General features: G+C 39.3%; 1 protein-coding gene across 1 annotated transcript in view; it reads left to right on the top strand.

Annotated features, from left to right (window-relative positions):
* The window catches only part of DRC8 (dynein regulatory complex subunit 8), a 51,171-nt gene that overhangs the window by 36,156 nt on the left and 1,839 nt on the right, over positions 1–13,176 (top strand). Inside the window, exons 5-6 of the mRNA XM_083174657.1 lie at positions 12,662–12,704; positions 12,793–12,859. Of these exons, the coding sequence (XP_083030783.1) occupies positions 12,662–12,704; positions 12,793–12,859 (110 nt within the window). The remainder of the gene's footprint in view (positions 1–12,661; positions 12,705–12,792; positions 12,860–13,176) is intronic.

The following is a 13,176-nucleotide window of genomic DNA, read 5'->3' on the forward strand; positions in this document are numbered from 1 at the left end:
GCAGGATATATAAGCATTTTGGCAAGATAATCATCTTAATCAGATTTACACGGCCGTACATTGTTAAGGGAAGTTTACTCCAGGTCTTAAATTTAGTTGTCATATATTGTATTAATGGCTGGATATTTAGTTGATTAAATTCAAAAGGCTCTCTACTAATCCATACCCCTAAGTATTTGAAGTTCTCTGTCCATTTAATTTTCAAATCCCCTTGGTTCCCATTTATAGGTGTTTTATTTATTGCTAAAATACTAGACTTGGCTTCATTTATTGCTAACCCTGAGTAGCTACCTATTTTTTTAATTATTTGCAGTATTCTGGGTACTGATTGGGTATAGTCTTTCATAAATAGCAAGATGTCGTCAGCGTACATGGCAACTTTATCCGATGAATACCCATTATCATAACCAACAATTTCTCTGTGGTTCCTGATAGCACATGCCACTGGTTCTATTGCCAAGGCAAATAAATAAGGCGATAGTGGGCATCCTTGCCTTGTCCCTCTAAAGAGGGAGAAGGGGTCCGATGTCCACCCATTTACTGTAATTCTTGCTTTTGGTTTAGCATATAGTGTCTGTACCCATTAGATATATTTTGGACCAAAGCCAAATGACCTTAACACTTCCCACAAATAGGGCCATTCCACTGTATCAAATGCTTTTATTGCATCAATTGACATTATCGCTGATTTGTCTGTCTTATTGTTAGGGTTTTGAATGTGGCTAAATACTTTTCTAATATTTATTAACGTAGATTTCCCCGGCATAAAGCCGGTTTGATCCGGGTGAATGATCTCATCAATGGTTTTACCCAGCCTATTGGCCAATATTTTTGCTAGTATTTTTGCTTCTGTAGGCAAAAGAGATATAGGCCGGTATGCGTCCATTTCCTCGCAGTTCTTACCTTGCTTAGGAATGAGTATTATTCTTGCCTCCATAGCTGACTCAGAGCATTCACCCGCATCAAAAAATTTGGCAAATATTTCCGAAAGAAGCGGTGCAAAGAATTCAATGAACTCTTTGTAGAGCTCTATAGGAATGCCATCCAATCCAGGGGATTTCCCGTTTGGTAATTCCTTAATGGCTCTTATTATTTCATCAATCTGTATATCTGCTTCTAACTCTTGACAGGCTAGGGTGGGAAGGGTAGGCAATCCAATTTTATTTATGTAATCATTTATTTGGATCGAACTATTTGCTATTTTAGATTCGTACAGCTCACTATAATATTTTTTAAAGGCATAACCGATGTCAGGGGTACTAGTGCGCATTACTCCACATTCATCTTTTATTCTATATATTATTGTGGATGGCTTGTCAGCATTTGCCAAAAATGCCATGCATCTTCCTGCCCGATCCGCATTATTATATAGATATTGGGCATTTTGATTCATACCCTTAATGTTAATTTCTTTAATGTATTCCATCCAGCGCTCTTTAGCTTCTACCCATTTATTTTTTGATTCCTCTTTACCATCTAGCAGGAATGTTGCTTCATGTTCGTTACATTTGTTTTCCAGTTCTGTTATCATTTGTTTGTTGGCTCTTTTGACCATACTAATTTTTTTTTTAAGTATACCCCTAAGGTGGGCTTTAAAGGTATCCCAAATGATGTTTGCTGGTGCTGTGCCTCTATTTACCTCCCAAAACTCCTCGCATGTATCTACAAGGCCAGCTGTTATCTCTGGGTTGCTTAACCACTTAGCATCGCATTTCCAAAATGTATTGCCCCTTTCTGAGTTTTCATCCAGATCCATCACTAAAGGTGAATGGTCTGAGATACCCCTTGTTTTGTAATCAACATCTTTTATCAATGGCAACAGGGATGTGGATATTAAAGCAAGATCAATTCGGGAAAATGCGGTATGCGTAGCAGAAAAGCAAGAATACTGCACTTTGTCCGGATTTTTTTCTCTCCATGGGTCAATTAATCCCATTTCCTCTATAAATGTGCGAAATTTTCCAGAGCTACTCTTGCTGCTTACTCCTGTTGTCTTTTTACTCCATCTATCCAAATTCACGTCTAGGACGTTGTTAAAGTCCCCCAAGCAGATTATAGGTACAGTTGGTGTGTGTGCCACAAATTCAACCATCTTAATTAGGACGTCGAATGAGAATGGTGGAGGAATGTACACAGTTAACAATAATACATGTTGATTATTCATAACACAGTCCATGAATATAAACCTTCCTCCTGGGTCAATCTCTATCCTTGAATGTGTAAACCCAATTGTTTTTTTTACAAGTATGGAGACCCCACGAGCCATGGAGGTAAAGGGAGCATGGACGGCAAACCCCACCCATGACTTTTTTAATGCCAATAATTTTCCACCTGTAAGATGTGTCTCGGTTAGACATATAATGTCTGGCTTATAGCCCTGGATATGACGCAGAACTAATGACCGTTTTATTTTATCGTTAATACCTCTGGTATTCCATAAAAGCAATCTTATCATAAGCCGCTGTTATAGATTTACCCTGCCATCTCAGCTCCCTCCAACTCCATCGGCCCTCATATATTGCCATTTTGTCAATATCTCTAAACCAATTCAACAGCATCAAAAAGACAATAAAACAACAGAAAACATATACCCCCCCCCACCCTGTATACCTACCCCCCTTGGCATACTTCTAGATACCCTCCCTCACCCACCACCGTCAATGCTAATCGTTCTTCTTACTAGCACTGTAAGGCTACTATCCCTATGACCACTTCTTTCTACCCAGGCCATGATCCCCTCCCCCTCCCCCGGCTAATACTACATTTTATTAACAACATTTACAGCCCCCCTATGCCCCTCCTATAACCCCAGCTACCATTTTTTGGTGTTATACGTTCACTTCATGTTAATTCACAATATTCTAGAACACAACCAATAGGAGTCATGCAGATGGATTTATCAGGCCAATTGTCTTCTGGCTGGAAACTTAGTGTCAAGCCATTCACCAGCCTCTTTAGTTGTGTGGAAAAATTTAGTGTCATTGTCAATGATAACCCTTAGCTTCGCTGGAAACTGCATCGAATATTTAATGTCCAGGGCCCTTAGACGCTTCTTCACTTCAGCAAACTTCGCTCTATTTTTTTGTACCTCTATTGAAAAATCAGGAAAGGCTGCAAGTTTAGTGCCTTTATGTTCCAGCTGACCTTTTTCGCGTGAATATCTCAATATTGCATCACGATCCTGATAGTTCAAAAGTTTGAAGATAAGTGTACGCGGGGGAGCACCAGGTGGTGGGGGTTTTGTTGGGACTCGATGAGCCCTTTCAACTGCAAGTTGAGCCGAGAAAGATTCATTGCCATAGTTATCTTTTAGTAACTGTTCAATAAATTTCGGTGCATTCTTCCCCTCTTCTCTTTCTGGTAACCCAATTAATCTTATATTGTTGCGTCTTAGTCTACCCTCGGCGTCGGTCAGCTTAGTATTTATGTCGCGAATCTGATTAACCAGGGCATCAACTGACTTCAATACTTTAACATTTGCATCCTCTAGATTGGAGATTCGGGCCTCAGCTTCGTTCATTCTATCTTTTACTGTACCAACGTCTTGTTTTATCTGCTGTATATCTGACTGTGCGGGGAGAGTGAGCGCTAATTAGAGATAGATAAAAGATATAGATAAAGATATAAAGAATGAAAAGCACCAGAAAAATAAAATACGGGTTAAATATAATGTTTACAGCTCCTTTAAAGCTGCTGTAGTTTGTCCGTGGTGTGCGCTAACACTTTCCCTACCTCTAGGTCCCGGGGTCTGGTATCGCTGTCAATTGGAGCTCCGTGCGTGACTGTATGTGAGTTGCGCCGCACTTCTCCTCTTGTCAGGATGCTGGAATGCCGTGACAGGTCGGGGCCGGGTGAGGAGGGTATGGAGGTGGACGCGGTGTGCTTGATGGAATAGCCACACGCTTCTTCTCCGTTCCCGTCCGCCCGTGCTTCTTGTTCTCTGCGGTAGCTGATGTAGATGCTGTGCTGGGACCGATCCTCCGTCCTGAGGGAGGGGAGGGCACACTTGGGAATCCACGGAAAGCCTTATTCAACGCGTTTCATGCCCTTGGGCACTTTTTCAAGAATGGCTTGCTGCGATTTTCCTTGCGTTTTTTATTCATAAAAAATTAAAAAACTTTATTTTTAAAAACGGAAATGAACACTGAAAATCGGTGGGAACCTCATGTTACTTTATATGCTTGGAGGTATTGATATAAAATTCAATGACACTTTGGACAATATGGTCTCAAATGGATAAAAAAATATTAAAAATAAAAATATAACGCAGGTGTTTAAAAATTAGAAAATCAGAAGGAAAAAGAAAAAGAGATTTTGGAGAATCAAGATTTGTAATTTAAAGAAAAATATTTATGAAATAACAAATGATGTGGTTTCAGAGAAAAGCATTAAGTTCGAAATCAATGTTCAAACCTTGCGGTAAAAGAGTTTTAAGTTCATAGATCCACTTTGTCTCTGTTTGTTTTAAGGATTTGATATAATCTCCTCCTCTCCAGTGTTGATTAACTTTTTTTATTGCCATGAACTGTAGACCTGATGGATCTTTGTTGTGGATTTGCAAGAAATGATTTGATACGCTATGTGTTGTGAGTCCTTTTTTGATGTTATAAATATGTTCGGAGAGTCTTATTTTTAATTGTCTTTTTGTCTGTCCAATGTACTGGAGTTTACATGGGCAGCAGAGAAGATAGACAACTCCCTCTGTCTCACATGAAATATGCTCTTTTATGTCGTATTCTTTTTTAGTGATATTTGATGAAAACTTTGTGATGGGTTTTGTTGTTGTATTGTTTAGATTTTTGCACGCCTTACACTTTAGGCAATGATGAAAGCCTTTAGTCTGTTTTTTCTTCTGTGTAATTGGTTTAATAAAACTGGATACCAATTCTTGACGCAGGTTTCTTGCTTTTTTGTATATTATTTTTGGTTTGTCCGTTAATAATGGTTTGAGGTCATCGTCCAGTTGTAATATATGCCAATTTTTCTTCAGTATGTTTTCAAATATTTGATGTTCACTGTTAAATTGGGTGACAAAAGTTAGATTTCTGTCATTGATGAGTTTTTTTGGTTGATATTTTATCGTTTCTTTGCGATCTATATTTTTCACAGTTTCAAGTTGATTTTGTAGTGTGATTGCCTTGTACCCTTTTTGTATGAATTTTTGTGTAAGTTCATTGGTCTGTTCGAGAAAGGTGGTGTCTTCTGTACAGTTCCTACGGAGTCTTCTATATTGGCCCATGGGTATGTTCTTAATCCAGTTCCTGTGATGGTTGCTTTGGACTGGAAGAATATTGTTCCCATCGACTGGTTTAGTGTAAGTCTGTGTATTGATCTTGCCATTTTTGATTGTAATTTCCAGGTCTAGAAACACAATTTTTTCTTTGCTGGTTACGGTGGTAAACTGGAGATTAAGTGGATTTGAGTTTAGGTACTGACAGAAGTCTTTTAGTTCGTCTTCACTTCCTCCCCATACAAAGATGATGTCATCGATAAATCTTTTCCACAGTATGATGTTTTTCCTGTGTTTGGTGTCTGGCCATATCCAGTCCTCTTCCCATTTCGAGACAAATAGATTTGCATACGACGGGGCGAATGGAGTCCCCATCGCAGTGCCACAGGTCTGAATGTAAAAATTTCCATCGTTCCAGAAATAATTATGCTGCAAGATGAAATCGATGCCTTCCATAATGAAATTGATTTTATTGTTTGGAATGTCGGTTTTTGTAAGAAAATGTAGAGAGTGTTCACAGCCTTCTTTGTGTCGAATGGATGTGTACAAGGAGGTGACATCACTTGTGCACAGTATATATTCTTTTTTCCATTGTAAATTTTCCAAGATCTGTAGGATATGAATGGTGTCTTTGAGATAACTGGGTTGTTCTGAAACTAAGGGTTGAAGGAAAGAATCTAAAAAAACTGAAAAATTGGATGAGATGGAGTTGATTCCGGAAACAATTGGGCGACCAGGTGGGTGTGTGGAGTTTTTATGTACCTTGGGTAAACAGTAAAAAGTAGGAATTTTCGGATGAGTGATTTTGATATATTTATATTCATTTTGATTGATGATTCCTAGTAGTAGTGCTTCATCTAGTGTAGCAATAAGTTTGTCTTGAAATTTGCTTGTTGGATCACCCGGGAGAATCTTGTATGTAGATGTATCTGATAAGAGTCTTGTTACTTCAACTTCATACGTTTTTTTGTCTTGGAGTACGACTCCTCCGCCTTTGTCGGCTGGTTTAATGACGATGGTTTCATCTTCCTTCAAAGATTTTAATGCTTTCCTTTCACTCGGGGTGAGGTTTATTTTCCTGTTGGTTTTATTAGGAATGTTATCAATGTCTCTCTCTATTGCTTTCTGGAAAGTCTCTATATGTGAGCTTTTACAGAAGGTGGGGTTAAACGTTGATTTTGGTTTAAAGATGGTGAGTGCCTCACCAATTGGCTGTTCTGTTGCTGATATAGTGTTCTTGGCGAAAAACTTTTTTAGATTAAGTTTTCTAATGAATTTATGGATTCCATCAAGCACACCGCGTCCACCTCCATACCCTCCTCACCCGGCCCCGACCTGTCACGGCATTCCAGCATCCTGACAAGAGGAGAAGTGCGGCGCAACTCACATACAGTCACGCACGGAGCTCCAATTGACAGCGATACCAGACCCCGGGACCTAGAGGTAGGGAAAGTGTTAGCGCACACCACGGACAAACTACAGCAGCTTTAAAGGAGCTGTAAACATTATATTTAACCCGTATTTTATTTTTCTGGTGCTTTTCATTCTTTATATCTTTATCTATATCTTTTATCTATCTCTAATTAGCGCTCACTCTCCCCGCATATTTTTGATTACTTTTAAACTGAGCAGCTTTACACTCCAGCGCAGTGAAACCCGCCTATTACTACAACTATAAAAATAAAACACTGCTGCAGGAAAAATGTCACAGCAATATAAATCAATTCACCTCACGTACCAAATTAAAAGAAATGACTTGGACAATATATTTTCCAAAGAGGACTCCTCTAAAGAAAACGATATACATCCAATACCTAATGAGGAAGAAGGCTTCCAAGCACAATTTCTAAAACTTGAAAAACTATACAGTCAGGAAGCCCGACAATGGTGGGAAATCACCACCATGAAGAAATATTTGGAAAATAATTTAATCCCGAGAGGCTTGCGAATATACAAGAACGCTACATTCGATCCTTCACAATTATCCTTTCATACAAAATGGAATACTATATTGGACAATTGTTCAAAAGAACTTATTAAACTTATTATAGAAGACAGAACACACAGTCTGTCCCTCATCACAGAAAATATTGCAGTTTATGAAAAACGGTTTGAGGCACTCACTATTATGGAAGACTTTAAAACCCTCATCAAAATGACTAATGAAAAAATTGCAAAAATTGAAGATAACCTCATACAAATCAAACAGAGAAAATTCAGAAGAGACACAGAAGAAACCAACCTTTACCCACTTAATGAAAAAAGACAACAACTGGGGAAGATACAGAATAGGATTAATACAACAGAAAGGAAGATGGAACCAAATAATACCACCAATTACCGCTACAATCAATACAACAGATTTCAACAACCAGTGTACACACATCAACAAAGAACACAATGGAACCAACAAAGAAAACATCAAAATCATAACATGAATAAAGAACCATTGATCAAATACCCACCAAAGACACAAAGCAGAACATACCGGGCTTATGATGAAAAGAATTTCTCATATACAAATCCCAACATACTAGCAAGAGCCTCATTCGAACAAGGCAGAAGAGACGCAGCAGCCGAAGAGAACAAAGAATTCAGGTCACTACTCACAAAAATCTCAAGCGATCAAATACAAGAACCGGTCGTCAAACGTAAAACCCAAGCTAAAAGAGTCTTCATAGAAGAATCTGAGGACGATAGCGAAGAAGAACACCATTTTTTAGACCACCCTCAGGGGCTCAAGAGACCTCCAGATACGACACCCAGGAACAAGAAACAAAGAAGTTCAAAAGAAATAAGAGAGGCTGCAGAGGCGGATCCAAAATAAAAAATAAGAACAACTCTGAAGACAGAATCACTATATTTAACCTCAGCAAGAGGGAACTGAGCAAAGATGAAATTACACTTCTACAGAAAGGACTCAAATTTGCTCCAGACTCCAAGACGGACAAATTTAACCTATACATTGATACCCATAAATTCATTAGAAAACTTAATCTAAAAAAGTTTTTCGCCAAGAACACTATATCAGCAACAGAACAGCCAATTGGTGAGGCACTCACCATCTTTAAACCAAAATCAACGTTTAACCCCACCTTCTGTAAAAGCTCACATATAGAGACTTTCCAGAAAGCAATAGAGAGAGACATTGATAACATTCCTAATAAAACCAACAGGAAAATAAACCTCACCCCGAGTGAAAGGAAAGCATTAAAATCTTTGAAGGAAGATGAAACCATCGTCATTAAACCAGCCGACAAAGGCGGAGGAGTCGTACTCCAAGACAAAAAAACGTATGAAGTTGAAGTAACAAGACTCTTATCAGATACATCTACATACAAGATTCTCCCGGGTGATCCAACAAGCAAATTTCAAGACAAACTTATTGCTACACTAGATGAAGCACTACTACTAGGAATCATCAATCAAAATGAATATAAATATATCAAAATCACTCATCCGAAAATTCCTACTTTTTACTGTTTACCCAAGGTACATAAAAACTCCACACACCCACCTGGTCGCCCAATTGTTTCCGGAATCAACTCCATCTCATCCAATTTTTCAGTTTTTTTAGATTCTTTCCTTCAACCCTTAGTTTCAGAACAACCCAGTTATCTCAAAGACACCATTCATATCCTACAGATCTTGGAAAATTTACAATGGAAAAAAGAATATATACTGTGCACAAGTGATGTCACCTCCTTGTACACATCCATTCGACACAAAGAAGGCTGTGAACACTCTCTACATTTTCTTACAAAAACCGACATTCCAAACAATAAAATCAATTTCATTATGGAAGGCATCGATTTCATCTTGCAGCATAATTATTTCTGGAACGATGGAAATTTTTACATTCAGACCTGTGGCACTGCGATGGGGACTCCATTCGCCCCGTCGTATGCAAATCTATTTGTCTCGAAATGGGAAGAGGACTGGATATGGCCAGACACCAAACACAGGAAAAACATCATACTGTGGAAAAGATTTATCGATGACATCATCTTTGTATGGGGAGGAAGTGAAGACGAACTAAAAGACTTCTGTCAGTACCTAAACTCAAATCCACTTAATCTCCAGTTTACCACCGTAACCAGCAAAGAAAAAATTGTGTTTCTAGACCTGGAAATTACAATCAAAAATGGCAAGATCAATACACAGACTTACACTAAACCAGTCGATGGGAACAATATTCTTCCAGTCCAAAGCAACCATCACAGGAACTGGATTAAGAACATACCCATGGGCCAATATAGAAGACTCCGTAGGAACTGTACAGAAGACACCACCTTTCTCGAACAGACCAATGAACTTACACAAAAATTCATACAAAAAGGGTACAAGGCAATCACACTACAAAATCAACTTGAAACTGTGAAAAATATAGATCGCAAAGAAACGATAAAATATCAACCAAAAAAACTCATCAATGACAGAAATCTAACTTTTGTCACCCAATTTAACAGTGAACATCAAATATTTGAAAACATACTGAAGAAAAATTGGCATATATTACAACTGGACGATGACCTCAAACCATTATTAACGGACAAACCAAAAATAATATACAAAAAAGCAAGAAACCTGCGTCAAGAATTGGTATCCAGTTTTATTAAACCAATTACACAGAAGAAAAAACAGACTAAAGGCTTTCATCATTGCCTAAAGTGTAAGGCGTGCAAAAATCTAAACAATACAACAACAAAACCCATCACAAAGTTTTCATCAAATATCACTAAAAAAGAATACGACATAAAAGAGCATATTTCATGTGAGACAGAGGGAGTTGTCTATCTTCTCTGCTGCCCATGTAAACTCCAGTACATTGGACAGACAAAAAGACAATTAAAAATAAGACTCTCCGAACATATTTATAACATCAAAAAAGGACTCACAACACATAGCGTATCAAATCATTTCTTGCAAATCCACAACAAAGATCCATCAGGTCTACAGTTCATGGCAATAAAAAAAGTTAATCAACACTGGAGAGGAGGAGATTATATCAAATCCTTAAAACAAACAGAGACAAAGTGGATCTATGAACTTAAAACTCTTTTACCGCAAGGTTTGAACATTGATTTCGAACTTAATGCTTTTCTCTGAAACCACATCATTTGTTATTTCATAAATATTTTTCTTTAAATTACAAATCTTGATTCTCCAAAATCTCTTTTTCTTTTTCCTTCTGATTTTCTAATTTTTAAACACCTGCGTTATATTTTTATTTTTAATATTTTTTTATCCATTTGAGACCATATTGTCCAAAGTGTCATTGAATTTTATATCAATACCTCCAAGCATATAAAGTAACATGAGGTTCCCACCGATTTTCAGTGTTCATTTCCGTTTTTAAAAATAAAGTTTTTTAATTTTTTATGAATAAAAAACGCAAGGAAAATCGCAGCAAGCCATTCTTGAAAAAGTGCCCAAGGGCATGAAACGCGTTGAATAAGGCTTTCCGTGGATTCCCAAGTGTGCCCTCCCCTCCCTCAGGACGGAGGATCGGTCCCAGCACAGCATCTACATCAGCTACCGCAGAGAACGAGAAGCACGGGCGGACGGGAACGGAGAAGAAGCGTGTGGCTATTCCATCAAGCACACCGCGTCCACCTCCATACCCTCCTCACCCGGCCCCGACCTGTCACGGCATTCCAGCATCCTGACAAGAGGAGAAGTGCGGCGCAACTCACATACAGTCACGCACGGAGCTCCAATTGACAGCGATACCAGACCCCGGGACCTAGAGGTAGGGAAAGTGTTAGCGCACACCACGGACAAACTACAGCAGCTTCAAAGGAGCTGTAAACATTATATTTAACCCGTATTTTATTTTTCTGGTGCTTTTCATTCTTTATATCTTTATCTATATCTTTTATCTATCTCTAATTAGCGCTCACTCTCCCCGCATATTTTTGATTACTTTTAAACTGAGCAGCTTTACACTCCAGCGCAGTGAAACCCGCCTATTACTACATGTATATCTGACTGTACATCATTAATCTTCTCGAGTAGTCTGTTCTCGCTGCACATAATCGCATCTAAGATCTGTTGCAGATTTGAGTCTGAAACGGGCGCAGGCGTACTGAGGGGGTTACTTGGTCCCTTAACTGGGGTGGTTTGTGGTGTGGATGCATTAGATGCTTGCGATGTATTGCCAGTTTGCGTTCTGGCATACTTCTCAAGGCGTGCTGCTGCCGCAGTATTGCCAGTTTTTCCCATTTTGTAATCAGTTATCTGTACAATCGGTAATACCGATATCAACTGTCCAGTTTAATATGATGTAACAAAATAGATTGGGTCAGGCAAAGTCTGTCCTGCAAATTCTTGCAAGGTTTCACAGGTATATACAATGCCTAATTCTGGCTCTATCCGCAGAAACAACAAAGAAAAATATCAATGAGTGACGTATAGATAGAAATCTTGCAGCACTCCTATATTCCACACTCAGAACAGAAAAAAAAAAAAAAAAAAATTCTGTCCAGGTATAAGCAGTTTCCACAGCAGGGTTCTACAATCCACCCTCCTCAGCCTGCATTAGCATACACATTTTTTACCTGGTTGGTACCTTTCACCCGCCTCCGTTCAGCCTTTCTAGGCCTTTGCTGTTAGTCACTCACCGCGATTAGTTCCCTCCACGAGAGTACCCAAATTTGGCACTGCCAACCTCTTTATCACGGGGGATCTTTGTTTATACACTGGCTGTCCGGAGGACACACATTCGCAGTCGTTTGGTTGCTTGGATACACAGGCCGTCTGGGGGACACCCAGTCGCAGTAACTTGCTTGGTCTGTCTGCTGGCCGGTTTTTGCGCTGCCGCCTCTCCTACCTCGGCTATGAAATTAGCCTCCCACGGCAAACCGCAGACTGGGTTGTATACGTAAGGTCACCGGGAATTCTCCTGTTGACCGGGCAGAATTTCCCGTATCACGGGCGTCACACCGCCTTCGGTAGCGTCACGCTGGTTCTGCGGCTGTGTATGGTATGCTCCTGCCGCGTGCTGCATACCACGCCTGCAGGGCTTCAGCTGGCGCGGTTCTCCTACGTCACCGCGACGTTTTCCACTTCGTAGCCGGGATTGCGCTCACACAGCTGGGGGGAAGGGCAAAGCAGGCTCCCTTACGGATGTCTCGCCGGGGGATCAGGAGAGCTCACTCCTCACTCCTGCCTCTCCGTGGCCACGCCTAACCGCTTTTTATATGTTTTTTAATAAATGTTTTATATTTAAAAAGAAGTCTTGGATGATAATTTTACATTAAGTGGAAAGACTAAACATATTATACTGTCAAGTTATATATGGGCGCCGAATAACACTATTGGGTCTTTTATATATATATATATATATATATATATATATATATATATATAAACTGCTACACAGGTACCAGGGTGGTAATGATAGCGATTCCTTCTCCCTTTGTTTTGCAGGTACAGGCCAATATCTGAAGATGTTCTGCTGCGAGCATTTGAGGTTGTACATTATAAGTGATGTTAGCATTATTAGCTGGTTACTCATACTAGGGTTTGGAGGTGATTTCATGTCTAGTACTCTGTTCCAGGTTTTAGATGACAAGAAAAAGGGATTCCTCACTAAAGAAGAACTTATGAAATACATGACTGAAGAAGGTAATGCACATTGCTCTAGATCTGGGGTAGCCAACTCCAGTCCTCGAGAGCTACCAACAGTTATTGTTTTCCAGATCTCCTCACAGAATCACAAATGAAGTAATTAGCTCCACCTGTGGATCTTTTAAAATGTGTCAGTGGTTAATGAGTGCACCTGTGCAGCAGCTAGGTTGTCTGGAAAATGTGAACTGTTGGGAGCTCTAGAGGAATGGAGTTGGCTACCGTACCACTGCTCTAGATTATGCTGCTCTGTAACTATCTGTAATGATGACCTGTTTTCATTGTCAAGGTATTTTTGAGGAAATTTTAATGAAACT

This window comes from Crinia signifera, chromosome 3 (genome assembly GCF_055691185.1).
Source record: "Crinia signifera chromosome 3, ASM5569118v1, whole genome shotgun sequence".
Classification (NCBI taxonomy): Eukaryota; Metazoa; Chordata; class Amphibia; order Anura; family Myobatrachidae; genus Crinia; species Crinia signifera.